The sequence below is a fragment of the Siphateles boraxobius genome, unplaced genomic scaffold, assembly GCF_051911475.1.
Source record: "Siphateles boraxobius isolate OS27281-9 unplaced genomic scaffold, OSU_SipBor_1 9, whole genome shotgun sequence".
NCBI classification, from domain to species: domain Eukaryota; kingdom Metazoa; phylum Chordata; class Actinopteri; order Cypriniformes; family Leuciscidae; genus Siphateles; species Siphateles boraxobius.
Window position 1 is genome coordinate 27,942,937 of NW_027509219.1, and position 20,538 is coordinate 27,963,474.

The window sequence follows — 20,538 nt, forward strand, 5'->3', positions numbered from 1 at the left end:
AAACCCATCCAGCTGAAGTTTGCCAGGCATTACTGGATCTTTCAGTGGGACTGGACTTTATGGTCAGATGAGACCAAAATAAAGCTTTTTGGAAAAACACCAGAGGTGGGTTTGGCATAGACAGAAACAAAGCCATGTAGAAAAGAACCTCATCCCCACTATAAATCAACACCTGACTGCACCTGTCAGGAGGCTTAAACTGGGTCGTGGTTGGATCTTCCAGCATGACAATGATCCAAAGCACATCTCAAAATGAACAACAGAACAGTTCACTGGCCAGAGAATGAAGGTTTTCTTCATAGACATAGCATTCCCCTGACCCAAACCCCATAAATAGCCTGTAGTCCACAAGGATGGACCTCTGAATCTGAAGGATCTGGAGAGATTCTGTATGAAGGAATGGTCTCAGATCTCTTGCTATGTGTTCATTAACGTTATAATGAATTATAGGAGAAGATCCAGAGCTGTTAACTTGGCAAAAGGAAGTTGCAAAATTAAATGAAGGGCTGCCAATAATTGTGGAATACATATATTTCAGGAAGAAAAAAAACATTCTTTAAACAATTTGACTTAATTTAAAGGTTTGATTTTGGTCAATTTTTTGAATGAAAGGGTAACACTTTACAATTAGGTCTCATTTGTTTACCAACAAAGCAATACATTTGTATGTATTACTTTGTTAATGTTAGTTAATAAAAATACAGCTATTCATTGATTGTTCATGTTAGTTCACAGTGCATTAACTAATGTTAAGTAATACAACATTTGATTTTAAAAATGTATTTGTAAATGTTGAAGTTAACATTAAGATTAATAAATGCTCTAGAAGTATTGTTAGTTCTTAGTTCACGCTAACTAAAGTGTTACCAATGAAAGACTAAGAAACTAAATTGCAAAAACAAATATTCACAGTCAGCTTTAGTCATATTTACCAAGGGTGCCAATATTTGTGGAGCCCACTGTATGTAATACTTGGTGTTGTGTCTTTTATTGCCATCTTTGCCAGGTCACTCTTGAAAAAGAAATGTAACCCCAATAAACAGAGCAATTCCAATAGGGTCTTCACACCATCGGTGCTTGGGCCCTAATAAGTTTTATCCTGGTTAAATAAACTAACTTGTTCATTCAACCAGTGTTATGTGTTTGAGGCTTGAGTCCTGTATGTATGTGCTGATGGCCCACCAGTTGTGACAGGCACCTCTGTCCTCCTCTAATATGATTTGTCCAGCTATTGATACTCCTGAGCCCTTACCCCCCTCCCCCTTCCCTTTCCCTTTCCCTTTCCCAATCTCCACACTAACACAATTAGCATCTCTTCAATAATGTTCAGCATTTCATTTTTTCAGCTTTAATTAACAAATTCAATTTGCTCAAACCGCTGTGAAAACAAATTAAAAAGCATGCAGAATTAAGGCGCACAGCTCTCTGGATGCAGCTAAGGTGATTACAGATGCGTCAAATTAGGGCTTTCTTGTTGGATTTGTGCGGGGAGGGGGAGGCGAGCGTGTCGTGTGTGTATGTTGTGTGTCTGCATACATGTAAGGTGAGATCAGTATTTGAGGGCTGGTGCGGGGGGAAATCAAGCCGTGTCTTTTACAGCTGATCATTATATCACTGTATTCTCAGTAGTATGTATCTTTAGACGCTCTAAAAACTAATTTTCACTCTTTTCAGGCTTTGATAGAAATCTCTGTTGGTGTGAATCTGTCTCTTCCAAGGTTGCAAAACATTCATTGCATTCTATGGCTCTTGCTCTCTTTCTCTAACACTCTGGTTATACTTTCACATTCATAACATATTGTTGAACCATTTATATTTAGAAAATACTGTGCACATATGCCAGTTTTGTGTTGTTGTTTTTTTGTTTGTTTTTGTTTTTTAAAGCGTTTTTATTTAAAGCTTTATTTTTAAAAAAAGTGTCCGTGATCATAGATCTGTTGTTGTCATACTGTAACACTTTTTATCAGTAGGCAGAGTGAGGAATGGTTTTCCTCAGCACTAGGCCTTAAATGTGTGAAGGATCAAATGAAGTGCTACTGAGAGAAGCTTCAGGAAACTCGTGAAATTTCTCATGAGCATGAATGATTTTTTTTTTAAGTCGATGGCCTTGTATTATGGAACAGGGAGGTTTTTTCTGACTTGTTTGAAAAGTAGGCCACCTTTTAAGGATATTAACAGCATCATGTAAATGTAAAAGAAAAGGAGTCCTCTTGCTTCTGTAGAGAAATGGCACAAAAATCTTTCAACGCCTTGCTGTTTGGTTCAGTATTGTAGTGTGCTCGCTGACCTAAGGATGTATATGTTTCTTCTCCAAATGCAGCATGGAGTGCTCAAGGCTTCAGTGTATATGTTTCACATAATGATTTGATAGGCTGAGCTAACCAAGTCACAGTACATCTGTGGTTAAAACTGAAGTTGGCACATGTTTGTTGAGTCATAATGTTATCTATTTTTTTTACTAGTGATTCTAGTGAAATTTAGGGCTGGACCCGGATATTCGAATATTCGTTCGGTGTGTTGGTATTCCATTTGAAAATGTGACATTCGAATATTCTTCTTTTTTTTTTTTTTGCACACCTGGCATCCCCTTCGAAACGGTTCTCATTCACGCTTGAATATGTTTTACACTATAAAATCTGGTGAAATATAATACTTAACATATAACTTCGTTATATCTACTTAATAAATATATTTGCTTCTTCTTGGACTACTAAAAGTGTTCCTGCAGCGGGAGTATTCTCTGGCTAGAGCGCAGAACAGCGGAGTTTGTATGGACAGAAGTGCATTGAGCTTGTATTTTGGGTTAAGCTGCGTTGCTTTAACATTGTGGAAAATATAATAATAGAAACAAAATGTATTATCCTTTTTACCCCGTTATTATCAATCTAAATTAATCTACAGCTAAATATAGGAGACTTTGAGATTTTACTGGGACGTCACGTTTATTTTTTGTTTGTCTTTATTTAAATTTCATTTTTCTTTATTGGGATTTCGTTTTTCTATATTTAAATTTCGTTTTTATTCATTTAAATTTCGTTTTTATTTATTTAAATTTCATTTTTATTTATTTAAATCTACCCTACTTTGTCAGTGAGAAAAATATTACAAGACTACATTATTAAAAATATTGCTTAAGTTAAAAGACGTGTGTGTGTGTGTCTGTGTGTGTGTGTTTTATATCACTAGCGCAGTGTCCGTTCTCGGAGCGTATGCCCTGCATGCGTAAGGCGCGCCGCTTATTTATTTAAATCTATCCTACTTTGTCAGTAATTTGTTAGTGAGAAAAATATTAGACTACCTTATTAAAAATATTGCTTAAGTTAAAAGACCTGTGTGTGTGTGTTATATCACTAGCGCAGTGTCCATTCTCGGAGCATATAAGCCCTGCATCCGTGAGGCGCGCCGCTTCTTTATTTAAATCTACCCTACTTTGTCAGTAATTTGTTAGTGAGAAAAATATTAGACTACTTAAATTAAAAATATTGCTTAAGTTAACAGACCTGTGTGTGTTTTATATCACTAGTGCAGTGTCCATTCTCGGAGCAAATAAGCTCTGCTCGCGTGAGGCGCGCCGCTTCCCGCTCGCGCTGTTCTGTAGTTTATTAAAAGTTGATTAATTCTGAACGTGTCGCGTCTCGCCTGTCTATCTATATTGCACCAAATACGACACTGCACTCCCTTGTGAAGTCATTTGGATGAACGGTTCTCGAAATAATCAAAATGCAACGGACAGACAGACATAGGCTATAGAGATTCCGAAGCTTCGAATATTCGATGTTCATTACTACCGAAGCTTCGAAGCTCAAAAAATGGTATTGGACCAGCCCTAGTGAAATTATGATTCCCATGGCAATTATTGGTACATAGTTTGCAATATAAATGCAGTTTTAATACGGTTATAATATGAAAAATAACATTGAAAATTTACTTTTTGATTCTTTGAATTTGGCTTTTGTTGTTGATATATTCTATTCGAAATTATTTGTTGTATCTTTGTGAAGAAAACTTAATTTAATGTAAAACATATTTAATTTATGTTAAATATTATGTATTAAATATTTATAAATCATTGCTAAAAAAGGAAATTTCACCTTTTTTGTCGTGAGACCAATAAAAGTCAAAAGGCCAGTAAATATCTGAGAGAGAATTACTGAGCCCTGAGCTGTTAACTCAGTTTTCTTTCAACCATCACTAATATTCTGAATGGGTCTTAGTTGTGAAATAAAACTTTTTTATTCTTGATGAAAATGTGTTTTGTTTTGATAGGACAAACCAAAGACATCTCAGTGTTGTCAAAATGAAATATCACTTTATTTTATTCCAGTATTTATGCAATCAGTGCACGTATAAAGCATAATATTGTGGCCACTGAAATTTTATTCTGTTTTATGGCTTTATTATCATCTTGTTAACCAAGAGTTGAGTGTGTGTGTGTGTGTGTGTGTGTGTGTGTGTGTGTGTGTGTGTGTGTGTGTGTGTGTGTGTGTGTGTGTGTGTGTGTGTGTGTGTGTGTGTGTGTGTGTGTGTGTCTGTGTCTGTGTCTGTGTCTGTGTCTGTGTGTGTGTGTGTGTGTGTGTGTGTGTGCGCGTGTGCGTGCATTATAATCCAGGTATTAAAAAGTCTGTATCAGTCTAACAGCATCTGTTGCTCTGTCGCGTTGCCTTATCAGTTTTTACCGCATTACGTTTACATGGAACATATAGGCTGTCATTTTCCATCTTATCTCTCGCAGCAGAGGACACAAAATTCAACTTTTCAGCTTTCTTTCTTTTCCATCTCAATGCACGTTGAAGCCCCGTGGTTTTGCATTATCCAGAGATCCAGCAGATGTCATTCATATTGGTATTAAACATGAAATAGGTCATCCTTTTCTACTTCGTTTAAAAGAAAACCTTATCTAATGAATGACTGACATGGCTTTGGGTTGTGAAAATCTTTTATGAAACCAAATCGGCTTCCCAGATGTCCAAAAATCCATGATTTTGCCCTTACAGTGTCATTAGCTACAGTTAGCATTCCTCTAGAACACGGCACCATGTTTAACTTGCTTTAGTTGGTGAGATGTTCTGAATGCCAGCGGGACAGATTGATAACTCAGACAAATCCTGTCACCATAAATCCAAAACATTTTCCGCCTTTAGTCACAGTTGTCAGGGATAATGATGTCCTACAATGCTTTTTCCTTTTCTGTGGCTTTAAAATGCCATTTAGAGAGAGAAATCATTCAGACGCCTGTGAGCTCTGGCCAGAGCGGCTCCTTTAATCTCCGCAACACAAAAACACACGCGGATATGTGTGAACGCCATTCAAACATCACATTTCTCCATGAGTTTGATTTTATTCGCTGCCATTTTTTAGAATTAGCTGCAGAATGATTTATTATAATTAGTGCATTGGTTTCTTCGAAGTTCTTGTTTCAGTGTCTAATGCCTGTGTCTGGACATGTAGGGGCGAGTAAATTGTGACAGAATTTATATTTCTGCACTATCCCTTAAAATCAGATTTGCTCCTATTTACATAGGCTCAGTTTTCTTTCAGGTCAACTACTGTCATGGCAGTTTAAATAGAATCTTGCTGAGCAAGTTAATTTGAGTTAGTTAAACAGTCAATGTGCTTTTAAGGAGCTACTGAATAAGTAACCAGGCCACAGAGATGGTGAAAATAATTTTAGCCAATACAATACAATCCAATCAAATGTTGACAGATAAAAGTCTCTCTCTACAGTATAAATAAAAATATAAAATATTTAAATAATACTTTAAATTAAATTAAATAATACTAAATATTCTTTTGTAGTTTTAATTTTAGAAATGCATCATTTTATGGACTTTAAATATGTGCAAATACTGTTTGAGGTTTCCTTTTAAAATGCATGAATGTACAACAGAACAAATTCTAACTATAATAGTCTCACATAGCCAGATCTATATAGTCTGCTATATTCTCAAATACATACTTTATAATCAAAGTATCATAACTGTGTAATTTGTATTATCTCAACTGTCGACATGATACCGGTGAATTGCAGAGCTTTGATCAGATGCTTGCTTAACTGCTGTTTTCGCACAATTGTCATTTATTTATTTTTTATTTATTTTTTTAAATTAAAAAACTCTTTTTTGTTATTGAGAGGAATGCATGCAGTAATTACATATTCATCTAAACGTCGCTCTCAGCAATGTAGGCGGCGTCTGCATGTTCGCTAACAGTATATCACTGCAAAGGTATTTCAAACTTCTTTTTACCCTTAAGTGAAGAACACCTTGAATCACGTTCAGTCTCTTGTACGTTACGGAGTGTGTGCATGAGTGCGAGCACAAGCAAAAGTGGCTGGCTGCAGTTCACTTAATGGCCACCGGTGTCCCTAATAACAAGGGTTTCTGAATTCTGCATATAGCCCCTTATTTTAAACATTTGCTTCTTTTGAATTGATGCTCAAACAGTATCTGACGTCACTCTAGAAGGTTTTCACTGAATGCTACTAAAGATTTGTTTCTCTTTTCTCTTCAAATCATTAAGTAGCATCTTACTGAACCCCTCAGAACTATCAGTCAATGAAATGAAATTCAATGAAAACATATATCACTTGATAATTTTACCTAATTTTGTGTCTACTGTGTGTTTATATGAGCTTCTACCTGTATAGAGCATCCAGATCACTCACTTTCTATCTTGATTAGGATGATGCCTTTGAAGGTAGCTGCCTGTGTAGGTAGTAGACAGCAAGGCAAGTTTTGGATCAGAGCCGGTGTTTCTGCTCTTCTTTCTGGCACATACAATAGATGCTCTACTAAATCCAATTTCCCCCAAATGACTTTTCAGTCAGCGAAAACTGGCGATAATGTAGTAACCGTTGTACTCCAACAGATTATCCTAGCTGCTCAAAACCAATTTAGTTAGATCAGTTTCTTGTGTTAATCAGAGTTATGAATCATAAAGCTTTTTGATCAATCATCTTTTCACTCTAATGCTGTACTGTTGGCACAACAGGGCTTCCATCATCTGGTATCATAGCAACAGATGCATCAAAAAGGTGCTTTTATCTGAAGTGCAACAAAAGAGACTTTCGAAGGCGAAAATTACAGCACACACGTTCCGCGGATGCCTCAGGAGGGTCAACGTAACTTTCAGCCTTTTTTAGATAATTTCCTAAGTACAATAAACCTTCTCATGAGCCGAGGTTATGACATGTGATGTGAAATTGTCCCATAGCACTCCCCATAGCAGTGTGTTGTGCTGGGCAGGATTACACAACAGAGCGTGTCGCTCTTCTCAGAGCCAGCGGGAGGTCATTGATCTCTCTCTCTGTAAATATCAGTTCATGCGTGTCCCCATGTGGCTCCTCATCTAGAGGGGTTTGTTGTTGGGGTCTAGGGATGAGAGAGGACGGTAGGGTTGGAGTTCACATGAGCATCCTGCATGTTTTAGATGTGCCAGATATTATTTTCATGTATTCTAACATCCTTATAGCCTTAAAGACAACACTGCTGGAAGAGAATACTGGTTCACAGGCTCGTCCAAACCAAACTGTTGCAGATAACGATGTTTCATAACAAAATGCCAATGCGTTTGTAAAATGCACCAATTTATGACAAACTTCAATATGGCTGAAATTGATATCCAAAACATTGGATATCATTTGATTCTGTATACCCCCAAAAATAAAGAGACCATTTACAACAGACTATTTAGAAGTAATGCACACAATAACTAGTATACATGATATCCAATGTTTCTATAACAGCGATATTGAATTTTAAATTGGTGTATTTTACATATGCATTGGCACATTGTTATAAAACTTGTTATCTGTATGTTATATTTGAATGATTAAAAAAGACCATGGTCTATTTTAATATATATTTTAGACTAAATTTTAATGCAAATGCTGGATTTTCAGCATCATTACTCCAGTCTTCAGTGTCACATGGTCCACATGATCAGAAATCATTTTAATATGCTGATTTGGTGCTCATGAAACATTTCTTATTATTGTTGTGCTGCTCATATATTAAATTATATATTGTGGAAACTGTGAAACTTTTTTCAGGATTCTTTGATGAAAAAGAACAGCAAACAAAAAAAGAACAGCATTTAATTGAAATAGAAATCTTTTGTAACATTATAAATGTGTCTGTTGTCACTTTTCATGCATCCTTGCTGAGTAAAAGTATACATTTATTTAAAGATTCTTACTGACCCCAAACTTTTGAATTGTAGTGTAGATCCACCTTCAGTACTCATTCAAATTGAACTAGACACAAACAGTCAATATTTAATGCACTAGTTTGATTTGTCAAAACAAAAGCTGCTACAAACAAGAATTTTGCTGCTAAGTTGCCAAGGTAACAGTGGGAGTAATGTATGTCTTTTGCCACTAGCTTCTTGTACCAAACAGCCCATATTAGATGATAAAACCCTGTACACTTTAGAGTGCTCAAGAGTTCTGCCCAGAGCAGGTAACAGTAATTGTCACTTTTGAATGAAATTCACTGTTAGTCACTTCAGGTACTCTATGAATATTTGAATCCTTCCGATCCCGCTATAAATTTTGACTTGTGATGCAGCCTGAATCATAATCACACCGTGTTTGATCATTGGTATCTCCCAAGTATTTTTTCTTCTCCATTCTGTCACCTGATGGAGTTTAGGTTCTTCACCACTGTCGCCCCTGGCTTGATTAGTTGCGGACACTTAATATTCAAGTGTATTATTGATCTGACTGTACTGACGCTGTTGTATGAGAACTGAACTGAGCTGGACGATGACATCATTTTTTGCAGAACTGCTTTATAGATGAAATTAACTAATTTAATAATTGATGAACACTGAACTGACTTCAGCTGAACAGCCGAAATGCATAATTTTCCTGTTATCGCTGTAAAGCTGCTTTAAAACGATTTGTATTGTATAAAGCACTATGTAAATAAAGGTGACTTGACTTGACTATGCAGGCCCAACTAAACACCATATACAAACACAAAATCCTGACATCACTGCACAGATTGATATCAGCCCCCTCTTGCAGCTATAAATCCAATTATAGCTTCAGAGATGATTATACTGTTGTTATTTTTTACCGACCACCCATTCTCTCTCTTCATATAACTGTCCATCCTCTCATCCTCTATCTCTTCTCCAGCCTCTATTCACACTTATCTCACTTCAATGCTCCATTTATCACACAACAGAACATCCCGCTGGAAATGAATTGTCTTCAGAGACGCTCCACTCCTTTAAGAGCATGGTGTTGTCTTCTCTTATTCCAATATGATGTCATATCTGCCTTGCATTCATCTCATTTGTTACATGCTAGGTGCAAGGATCAATTCAGATCTGCTCTTTTAGGATTTAGATGCGTTTTCTTGCACTTCTCAACTGACATGCATACTTCAGTACAGTTGGGTAGGAGCAGGAGAGAGAGAGAGAGAGAGAGAGAGAGAGTAGGAAGAGTTTGATCTTGTGGCCTATAAAGGGTTAGTTCATCCAAAAATGAAAATTCTGTCATTAATCACTCATCCTCATGTTGTTCCAAGCCCGTAACTGTGCGTTCACACCGCCGCCGGCGAGAGCGTCAAAGTGGTCGGAAGTCATTCATTTTCAATGAGAGCCGGCGGCCAGCTCCGGCGAGAGCGGCGCGGTGCGTCTTGGACCGTGAGAGCGGCAAGGAGAGTTGAAATCTGGTCAACTTTATGGAAATGAGCTATGACGCGGTTCGGCGGCAACGAATCGGAATGTAGAAGTGCTCCATTTGAGACGATTCCAGAGAACGCAGTCCTGTTAACTTTGGTTCCGACCACATTAGTTCCTAAGCAAAATAGAGGAGAGGTTGATCATTTGAATTTGATAAGAAGGCGCGCAACACTATTTATAGGCAAGATTTTCGCGCTAATACACTTTTTTTCTGCGGGAATGTAAATTAGAATATAACTTAACCATGAACTCAAAAGCCACATCACACACATGGCTTTTAATTGCTTTATTTCGTTAGCAAACATGTCACTATAATTGTTAAGTTCTTTCCATCGATCAATTTTCTGCAAAAAATAACGATCGACATGCTTGTTTGCTTTGCGGCCCCTTTAAATGAAGTTTTAAAAAAGACCAAGCATTCGATCTACATCAGAGCATCAGAGCGTCCACGAATCTTTCCACGGCGTCGCTGGCAGGGCGGCAAGAGCGAATTTTGCAGCTCTCGCCGGCGGTGGTGTGAACGCACAGTAAGACTTCCATTCATCCATTGTCAGCTACACATCTACCACTTTGACACTTCAAAAGTTCATAAAGAGATCTTAAAACTAATTGATATGAATTGAGCGTTTTAATCCAGATTTTCTGAAGAGACATGATTGCTTTATATGATGAACAAATTGAATTTAGGCTTTTATATTCACATATAAACATTCATCAACACACACATATATAAACGGAAGCTCAAGCATGTTCGCTTGACTTCCAGAGAACCAATGAGGTTCATTCTCGTGTTACGCAGCACGTTTGAACTTCCACAAGAAACAGTGAGGTTCATTCTCGTGTGTTAACGCAAAACGTTTGAGCTTCCGCAAGAAGAAATAAGGTTTGTTCTCGTACGTCAAGCAGGTTCGGTTGAGCTTCTGTTTATGTTGGCTGATCAATGTTTAAATGTGAATAAAAACATAAATTCAATCTGTTCATTGTCAAAAGAGATAGTTGCGTAGCTGTCAATGGAGCGACAGAAAGCTCTCAGATGTCATCAAAAAGAACTTAATTTGTGTTCCAAAGATGAATGAAAGTCTTACAGGTTTGGAAAGACATGAGGGTGAGTAATTAATGACAGAATTTTCATTTTGTGGGTGAACTAACCCTTTAAGGGCGATCTTTCAGAGGCAGGACCTGATAGAGCATGGGAGTGGATGATGGAGAGGAGTCTTTACCGCCAGCAAGAGCTGCCCTTCTAATTGGCCTTTATAAATATTTAATGGCATCAAGATGAAATTCAATCATGGCTTTTAAGTGCTGAATAGGTTGAATGCAGAGTTAACTGTGGGGTGATTAGATTTCTCTGGTCTGGGCTGCAGTCCTTCTGCAGGTGGGCAAGTCTAAGGGGAGCAGGCGCAGTCCTAAGAAATTAATCTTTTATATGTTGTGGTGTATTTTTAAAACCAAGGTTCTCCTGGTCACGCGACAGAGTTACCCCAGCAGACCGTCCTGACGCTCTTCTCCACAGCTGATCCAGCTGTCCATTTGCTTCCCTTTGTAATCGCAAAATAAGGATGCTTTTGTGATATAAAACATGCTTTAATTAGTGCTTGGAAAGTGTATTTTATATACCATCAATTAATGCAACTGATGTTGTTTTTTCAGTAATTTATTCTGATATCTTGTTACTGGATTTCCAATAGCCAATATATGCTGCCTTCTTTTATTTTCTTCTGATGTCAACAAAATAATAATACATTTTACTTTATTTATTTTTATTTATACACATTGCCACTCATTATATTATATTATATTATATTTCATATTTGTTAGAATAATGTTACATTTCAAGGATATGTTGTGGAGTGAGGTGAACTAAAATACATGTTTATAGTGTTTATAATGTTTGTAAACATTTAGTTTAATTTACCGGTATTTTACATTAATTCTGAATGTAGTAATAAAATGCGACATACACAGATGCGTCTTACCTGTGTTTTTTTTTCTCTCAATGATGTAATTTTTACCGCTCTATTATTAGTTGATATTATAATTGGCCATATATCTGTAATTGGCCTAATGAAGAGTTTGAAATGCATTGTATCTGTTGCTTTTAATTTTTGCTACACAATGAGGTATTTTACATGACAAAGCATCCCATATTCAGAGCCTGATGAAGAGTGTTACAGTGGATCTGACAGTAAGTGCTCAGTGAAGAGAGAGACCCAGGGGAAGATGACCTCATCGTGAGCTCATCCCTTAGATCTGTATTATAAAAGAGGGAAGCATATTCCCAGAGGGGAGAAAGGTGAACCGAACACTAGATGGAAGCGAGAGAGTAGAGAAGTATGTGTGTATATGTGTGTGTTTTTGGTCGCCGATGACTCACCTACACAGGAGTGTTTCCCTCTCTAAGAGGAGGTGAGTCAGTTTGTTGACTCACTCACATTTCTCTCTTTTTCCTCGTCTTTTCCTCTTCTTGGTGAAGGTTGGCGTCAGACAGAGGGGTCCTTGGGGGATTGATGCCAATGACTCTGACTCCTGCTACTGGGACTATGGCAGATGGTTTAAATAGCGTTAATCTGCCTTACCTCATCACCACTGGGCTGTGTGTGTGTTATAGAGGGAGGGGTGTCCGCTGGGGTCCATAATTCATGACATATTCCCACCATCAGCTAGTTTATGGCACAGAACGAGTTTATCCCTGAGTAAACGTATAAAGTCTGCCTCCTTTTTCCATAAATTGCTAATATAACTTTCTCTTTACTTTGTATCTGATATTTTGAGTCAAGTAATTTAGCCTGCAGTCGCCATATGTATTTTTAAATGAAATGTTAAGATGGGGGAGCTCAGGTTAATCTCATTATATTGACCTTACATGCATCTGAAATGAGACTCAAATTTGGGGGTCTATTTTTCTATAACAGCCCCCACCCATGATAATCATCCGCAAATAAGAAGAGTAAATTCAGGGGGAAATATTGCAAATGAGTTTTCAGGGAGGCTGTGCATGAATATTTAATTCTGTTGTAAGATGAAAGGTCCAGTAAATGAATGACTTTTTTTTTTGCTCTGTCTGGTGGCCTGCCCTCTTAATTGCAGTTGTGCAGTTTTGCACCTTGCAAAGATTAAGACTCTTTTGAAAAGGTGTGGATGCCCCTGATAAGATTAATGACATTTTAAGAGGAAAGTTTGGGATGTCTGGCCTATTTGCAGTTTTGCACCAAATATGGGTCAAGCGAGGGAGGAAAAGATTCAGTATGAGTTTAGTTAAAACTTTGTGCAATAGAAAAATAATAAATAGTATTTTCTAATTCTTATATATATATATATATATATATAATGTAGAAAATAAAATGAATTTTATTAAAAAGAAATAGATAATTTTTTATTTGAATAATTCAAAAAGTCATCTTGATATATGTAATAATAAACCATATATATAAGATGGCATAGCTTTATATGCAAACTACTGAAGTCTCTTTAGGTAAATGTGTGTGCGTGTGTTTTCTGAGAGTTCTTGGTTATGGCTCTGGTAATTGGACAGGGTGCATTGGGTTTTTTGACATAGGGTGAAGGGCTCTCACCCCAGCATCTGTTGAGGTGAGTCGGCCTCCCTTGTGTCACAGCCCCGATCTCCCAGATCTCTAAATTTCGGCACCAGTTGCCATCTCTCTCCCATCTCGTTCACCTGTGACTGTGTCTTCTGGTGTTAAAATAGAATAGATACTATGTTCCATTCAGAATATTAAACGCCTTTTGACTCAAGTGAGGCCCGGGACACCCACTGTGTGCTCCTATGCAGACTGCCACTGTTCTGAGGGGGATTCCTTGGCACTCTTTGATAAAGATTAATACAATCCTATTTTCATGCCTAGGATTGCCTCTCCTAATGTGATTCTCTCTCTGTCTCTGTCTTTCCTTTTCCCCTGTTCCTGGAAAACACTAAATACCTTATCCATGCCGACAGTGTCTCTTGTACGTCTTAAATGTTAGCGTAGCCTTTGTGATCTGAAGAAAATATCAGTTGATGTGCACCTATGGCCCTGTGGACTTTAGAAGAAAAACGAAATGTTTAAATCTACAGCAACAATATGGATCCTGGTAATTGGATCAATTGTGTTGCTTACGTGAAGGCTTCTCGTTACGATTGAGCTATCAGGTGGATTATTAACAGATTACTGCATGTAAACGTAGCTACTTTGAGCTAAAGAGAGTTTTGAGTATCTCATCTCCATTTTCCATAGATTTTTGAAAGAAAGCAGGAGGATTGGCTTGAGAGAATGCTCTACATGTAGCTGTAACTGACAGAAATCAGTCAGGATGTACAAGGCCAAAAGGGATATATAGCCTAAGTGGGGGTGAAGGCTCATGTCAATGAACAGACAGACGCATTGCAGCAGCCACTGGCTTTTTCCACTCGCTGTTTCTGTCTTAAATGCTGGATCTGTACCAACAAGGCCAAGCAAAACTAACAAAGGTCAGCTCAAAGGAATGGAGCAACTGGCCTTTTTCAGAGCCTCTAATTGGCGTAGAAGAGAGGAAGCTCTAAGCGGGTTTGAACTGTCAATGGGAGAATTCACATAAAATGAATTGTGTCCGGTGATAGAGCTGTATGTTCATGTTGTTTAAGTGCCTGGTTCATTTTGACGCAAATCATCTCCTTTAAATGAAATGTCGTTTACCCCCTTATTTCCATGTGGTAATAGTGCAAGACCAATACCAAATAATTAGACTACTCTTGTCTCGGGCTCTGGGGAAAGGGGGATTGTAGTTGGGCCGCTCTCTGTCATGGATCGCTTCATAAAGAATAACATTAGCTGTGTTCTAAAAACAAGTGAGATGCCTACTTAGAATAAATTTGTATAAATCCAAGACGGCAGCCAGTCCTGAGAAATATTGTCAATAATTATTTGTATTTGCATTTATATATTTGCATTATATATATATATCATTCAATAATGTTCATTTTTTTTAAAAAAAGTTTAAAAAGTTTAAATCTGACCATTTAGTCTGACATAAAATTTTGACCATATTATCCAATATTTGTGTGTGCACTGTATATCCTTATCCTTATTATTGCAGAATTAGCTTAAAAACCAAGTAACATCAAACTGTATAATTTGTAAATGCTGTGCACTTTGTGAGAGTAGTGCTATATGTGTGGTGGTTTCATTTCACTTAGGATGCAGCATATATAGACAACATGGTTTTGAAGCAGTGATATTGACTTTCTGATCCCATGACTCTATGTAAATATATGCACATAAATTGCAAGTCAACTAGTGTTTAAAATGCAAAACAAACCTTTTTATTGAAATGATCAGTAATATTATTGCATGTTTTAGTGTAATACACTGCATCTCTATCATTACTTTCCCTGTTCTTAGGATCGGCTTAGAAAAGGAAGAGGTTGTATTGTATGTGTCTCTTTCACCAGCAGGGGGCGATCTGAAAATAAAACAATAGACATCATTTCAAGAGTTTGTCAAAACAAAATCGTTTTCATCTAATCTTTAACGTCAACTGCTATTATATTACACTGTATACCCTTAAAAGCATTTTAGGTGTAGAAGAAGATGCTCGGTGAGAGTCAGCACCTATGAGTCATGACTCATATCTTCCAATTACTGTATAAACACCACATTAACACATGATTTTTGACAGGTGCCAACATATTTTATGCATGTATTATACTGACTTTATTATTTTTAGCAGATAGAAAATACACATCATGAACAAGTCAGGTGGCCCAGACATATTGCTAAACACATTCTGTATTGCTAACAAGCGTAATGAATAACATAACACACTCCACACACATTACATACACACAGTGATTGTTCATTAAAATTGATTCAGTAATTCTCTTTTCATATTTTAGGAGTGTGTGTGTGTGTGTGTGTGTGTGTGTGTGTGTGTGTGTGTGTGTGTGTGTGTGTGTGTGTGTGTGTGTGTGTGTGTGTGTGTGTGTGTGTGTGTGAATGATATCAGTGTATGCTCTCTGCTCTACTATGTGTGTAGTGGCTCTTATGTAGAAGGACCTGCAGTACTGTTACCACAAGAGTGTTAAAGTACAGCTCTCGAGCTGCTTGCCCTCACAGTATGTGTGTCCGCCTCACACTGCAGCACGTTGAGGACGCCATCAGTCTTTGATTGGGCACTTATCGATCTGAGAGTGTGACCTGTGTGGATTTCTGTAGCCTCTGCCACACCCTCTCTCCAGGAAACGACCCGCATCTACTACAGCACATGAATACATAACTCGCAAATCACAATGGATTATGAACACAAACCCACACACCCTACATAAAGCTATTTTGTTAGCAGAGCAAGAAGTGGATTGAAGTACAAGTAACCAAATAGGCCAACAAACAAAGATATAATATATATATATATATATATATATATATATATATATATACCTGTGTTTGTGAAGATATATAAAGGTGTACAGTATATAAAACATATACAAAAATATATATAAAGATGTCTATATATATATATTTTTTTTTTTTATCTTTATTTGATACTAATGTAATATAATATAATCTTCCGGAAAGGTTTTTTTTTCTTTATATGGTTTTTAATAAAAACTAAATATTCATCCAATGAAGGCAAAGGACAATCACTTAAAAATGATGGTACATTACAAAACTACTAGCTTATAGTCATTGATTATAAAAGTGTCAAAATTACAACAACCTAATTTAGCAAAAAAGATACTTAGTTTTAGAATGTACGTCGTCTCCACGACACCAATTCGTAATACTATTTAGGAGTGGATGGTCACTGGAGGTCACTTTTGGCACAATTGACATTTCCATGGTATACAAAACGTCTGATTGACGGATCACTCTTGATGATTATGGGTTCTATAATTCTTATTTGTTATTGGCCAGTTTTTTGTGTGAACAGGTTCATAGGAAAGCATTATTTGATTCAAACTCTTTTGCTGTGAATCGGCCTCAAGAGAAGTGTAAGATTAGAAAGATTCTGTTTCATAGAGTGATATATATGCATTGTATATGTATTTACATAAAACTGATGTAAAATGCATGGCACACTTTTATCTCTCCAGAGAGAGATAGAGAGGAAAATGTGCTTAACAGCAGGCATCACAGACTTTGATTTCTGAGTAAAAAAAAAAAAAAAAAAAATTCTTAGTTTCCATCTCTCTTTATATCTTTTTCAGCAACAACGAAGGCTGGATCTTCTGACCATCACCAACCCTGGTGAGTATGCATGTTTTGCTTTGTGTGCATGTGTGTTTGTTATTCACTGCACACTACACCACACAACAACGTTGTATTCACAGACGGGGTTGTGTGCTCAAAGAAGGCGTCACACTTTGTAAATTCTCTCACTTCTCACAACAAGCATCAGCTGCACTCCAAGAGCAAAAATCTGCAAAATAGAGGCCTCTTCTCGCGATTTCTTTTCTCAGCATTTCCTTGATCCCATCGTAGCACCCCGGGCACGCCTGTCCCAGAGCAGCGGGTACAGCCTGTGCTTCTGCGTCTCTATGGGAAGCTGAATGTTTTCTCAGTGCATCTGGGTGAAGGCTGAAACTGCATTCAGAGCTCTGGGAGAGACAGATGGGGTAGCCAGGAAGGATGCAGCCCCCATATGTCTAAAATATCTGGCTGCTCTAATACACTTTGATTAAAATAATGTTTATGTAAGGCACGTGGAGTAGGCTAATTTTCCCAGCTTTGCTCAGCATCTGTTACCCAAAGCCACACAAGACTGTACCGCTGACCTTCACATCTCTACAAAAGACATGCACGGTGCAACATGGTTTTTAGCTTACCTTGTTTGGGGTTATATAATGAAAATGACTCCCCCCCCCATGATTCTATAGCCCTTGCCATTTTGGGAGGATAATTTTGCTGATTTCAGCGAGCAGTAAAATCTACTTTTTCTCCATAAAAACTCCACAATTGTGCACAAGCAGACTGCAGAGGGGCTCTGGAGAGCCGTTGCGCTTTTTGCTGATCTAGAACTCCCCGAATGCAGTTATTAAAACTAACCGCTGAAAAAACAACTGCTAAACCGGTATTGGATCACCAGGCTACAGATGGGCCTAATGACTTATTGATGAGGTGAACAGGGTATTTTAGTTGCTGTAAATGAAGAATCGCCCCTGTAAATGAGCTCATCCGTCCCTGTCTTCCTCTATAATCCTGCAGTCTGGCTTCTTATTAGGATTCGGTGTGCAAAGTGTATATGCGACTGTGGTGACCTTTGACCTGCGTTTGTCCACGCTGAGTGTGAAGGAAACTTGTTTTCCTGCTATATGGAAAGCAGCTTGCACTCTTAGATGACTGAGACAGATACTGCAACAGGACGCGTCGACCTATCCACATATTACCTAAGTGTGTGTGAAAGGGATGATAAAAATTAACATACATACATGTATCTATAGTCCTTAATGAGATCAAGCCATGTCCTCCCCGGTGCCCTTGGAGGTCTTCTCAGTACTCCGAGTGCCACCTTTTCGGTCGGAACTTGGCGCTGTGGTTGAGGCCCTGTAGATCAGTGCCGAGGGGGGTCTCGGTGCCCTGGCCCCCTCATTAGCTCTCCTGTGTGAAGTGTGCTTCCCACTCAACCCCTGCCAGACCCTCTTTAATTGGACACTTGAGCAGCACGATGTGAATCTGGCTCCATTGAAGCCTGACATTTCAAACAGCTGACCTTTCTAAGGCCAGAACAGCTAAAGAATGATTAGCCTCGCCCACCGTTCCCATCGCAATGCAGAACACAAACTAAACACAACGTTCATGGCGAGAAAAAAAAAATTATGAAGGTAGGAAATCTAAAATCAAAGGACTAGATTTTCACGTACTAAAGAAAATATCAGTGCCGACTAGGCATGAAAGAATTGGCAAACTTTTGTTGAAGTTTAATTTAGGTTTTACATTGTGGTGTTGTGTAAATTAAAAGCTTTTTGGCATAATTGTGGCGTTCAATATGTGTCTCTCTGAATAAATAACTGTTTTTGTAGTGGAACGGCAGCTAAATGGTTAAATACATGCACGAAATAAGAGACCAATAACAGTGCAGTATGCAAATAAATGCAAGAAAGCAGACTAATCAGAATACAAGTGCAATCACTCTAGGTTTGGGAAGCATTGAAACAATAGAAATGATATATAAATAATACCAGTAAAGTTTTACCTTATGGGGACATTTTTTTGGGTCCCCTTGAGTAAAATAGCTTATAAATCATACTAAATGAAGAGTTTTGAAAATCTAAAATGTAGAAAGTTCTGTGATGGATAGGTTTAGGGGTAGAGGGAACAGAATATACGGTTTGTACAGTATAAAAATCATTACGTCTATGGGAAGTCCCCGTAGGAAACATAGAAACCTGTAAAAGTAAAAACGAAGACAGAGAAAACAAAGCTTTGCAACTATTACAAACCAAAAGCTCTATTTGTGGAGGAGGTTTGGAGACTGTGATAGAAGGGTTTTGGTGGTCTTAAAGGGAGGGGGAGGGGGGGGGGGGGGGGCTGCAGTGTGTCTGGAGCTTAGAGGGTGTCCACGGCCAGAAAATTGAGTTCAGCCATCTTTTCGGAAAGGCTATTGTCGATCTATCGATTTGAATGCCCTTTTCATATCTGCAGTCTCCATTGCGTTATTGTTCAGCTGGACAATTAACTTTGCTTGGCTGGTGTTTAGTCTCTGTGTCACTGCAACCCCATGGCCACCATCTCAGCAGCGTTAAAGGAAAAAAAAGGTCAATTACATTCATGAGACTTGGAGAGATGTGCAAGCTCACTGCTCTGAGAACAGATATTAGACAACCTTCAGATCTCCTCAAACGCTGTGAGCTCTTGTTCAGTGCTAGACACTTACACACAAGCATTCTCTCATGTCTTCATCTGTGTGTGGATATATGTAAATCATCTCTGTAATGAGAGCCCGTGAAGGTTCCCAGTCGGAGAAAAACAGCGTTTAATACTGTTGTTCTGTTCAGCTGCTCTTTTAATGACACTTTTACACCTGGCACAGCACAAATCATGAAAATAAAGTAATTATGATATAAAATGTAACTAATTAGAATTATATTATAAAATTTTCTTCTCATCTTATATATTATCTAATTATATTTGTTTAATGTATATTTTAAATCCTGACAAACATATGTTTGTGAAATGTCTACATATTCTATATATATATATATATATATATATATATATATATATATATATATTATGAATTAGTACATTACACAGCAATATGTCATTCAAAGCTGTGCATTACAGTCATTTTTTTACCACTGTAACTCATGGTTTATTGGTTTTACTTAAGAATGTTTGGCCTAATGTGATCTTATGAGTTTTTGTCTGTATTTTTACGCAAAGTGTAGTCCTACCACAGGAATAATAACTTAAGTTTGCACTGAACCGTACAATATTGAAATATTGACAGCACTGAAATGTAAATTTACGAATAAACAACTTAGACGTACCAATGTGTAAAAATCCTTATTTAACCTAATACCGAATTCGTGGAATTAATCAGTTGATTCTGTTGAATTTATGATAAATTATATTATATTTTCAATAAAATTTACCTCAGCTGACTCATTTACTAAATTTGAAATTATGACATTTCATTCTGTTCAGTGTGACTTCTGGTGCAAACTCGTTTCAAAGAATTGCATAATGTTAAACAAGAAAAACACTTTAAAAACTTAAAATGAATAACATTTCTGTAATCATTCAACCATTATTTATCATGTAATATTTATTTTGCTTGCTGTGGGACACAAAAGGTGTTTTCTCAGTACAGTCCTATACTGTTACTGATGATAGAACCATAAAATACATCAAAAACACAACACAAATTCAC

General features: G+C 37.4%; 1 protein-coding gene across 5 annotated transcripts in view; it reads left to right on the plus strand.

The window, feature by feature from the left end:
• LOC143732405 (cytosolic carboxypeptidase 6-like) overlaps positions 1–20,538 on the plus strand; it is a 370,731-nt gene that overhangs the window by 235,386 nt on the left and 114,807 nt on the right. For all 5 annotated transcript variants that reach the window (XM_077223445.1, XM_077223442.1, XM_077223444.1 and 2 more), the window contains one exon: positions 16,874–16,913. In XM_077223445.1, the coding sequence (XP_077079560.1) occupies positions 16,874–16,913 (40 nt within the window). The remainder of the gene's footprint in view (positions 1–16,873; positions 16,914–20,538) is intronic.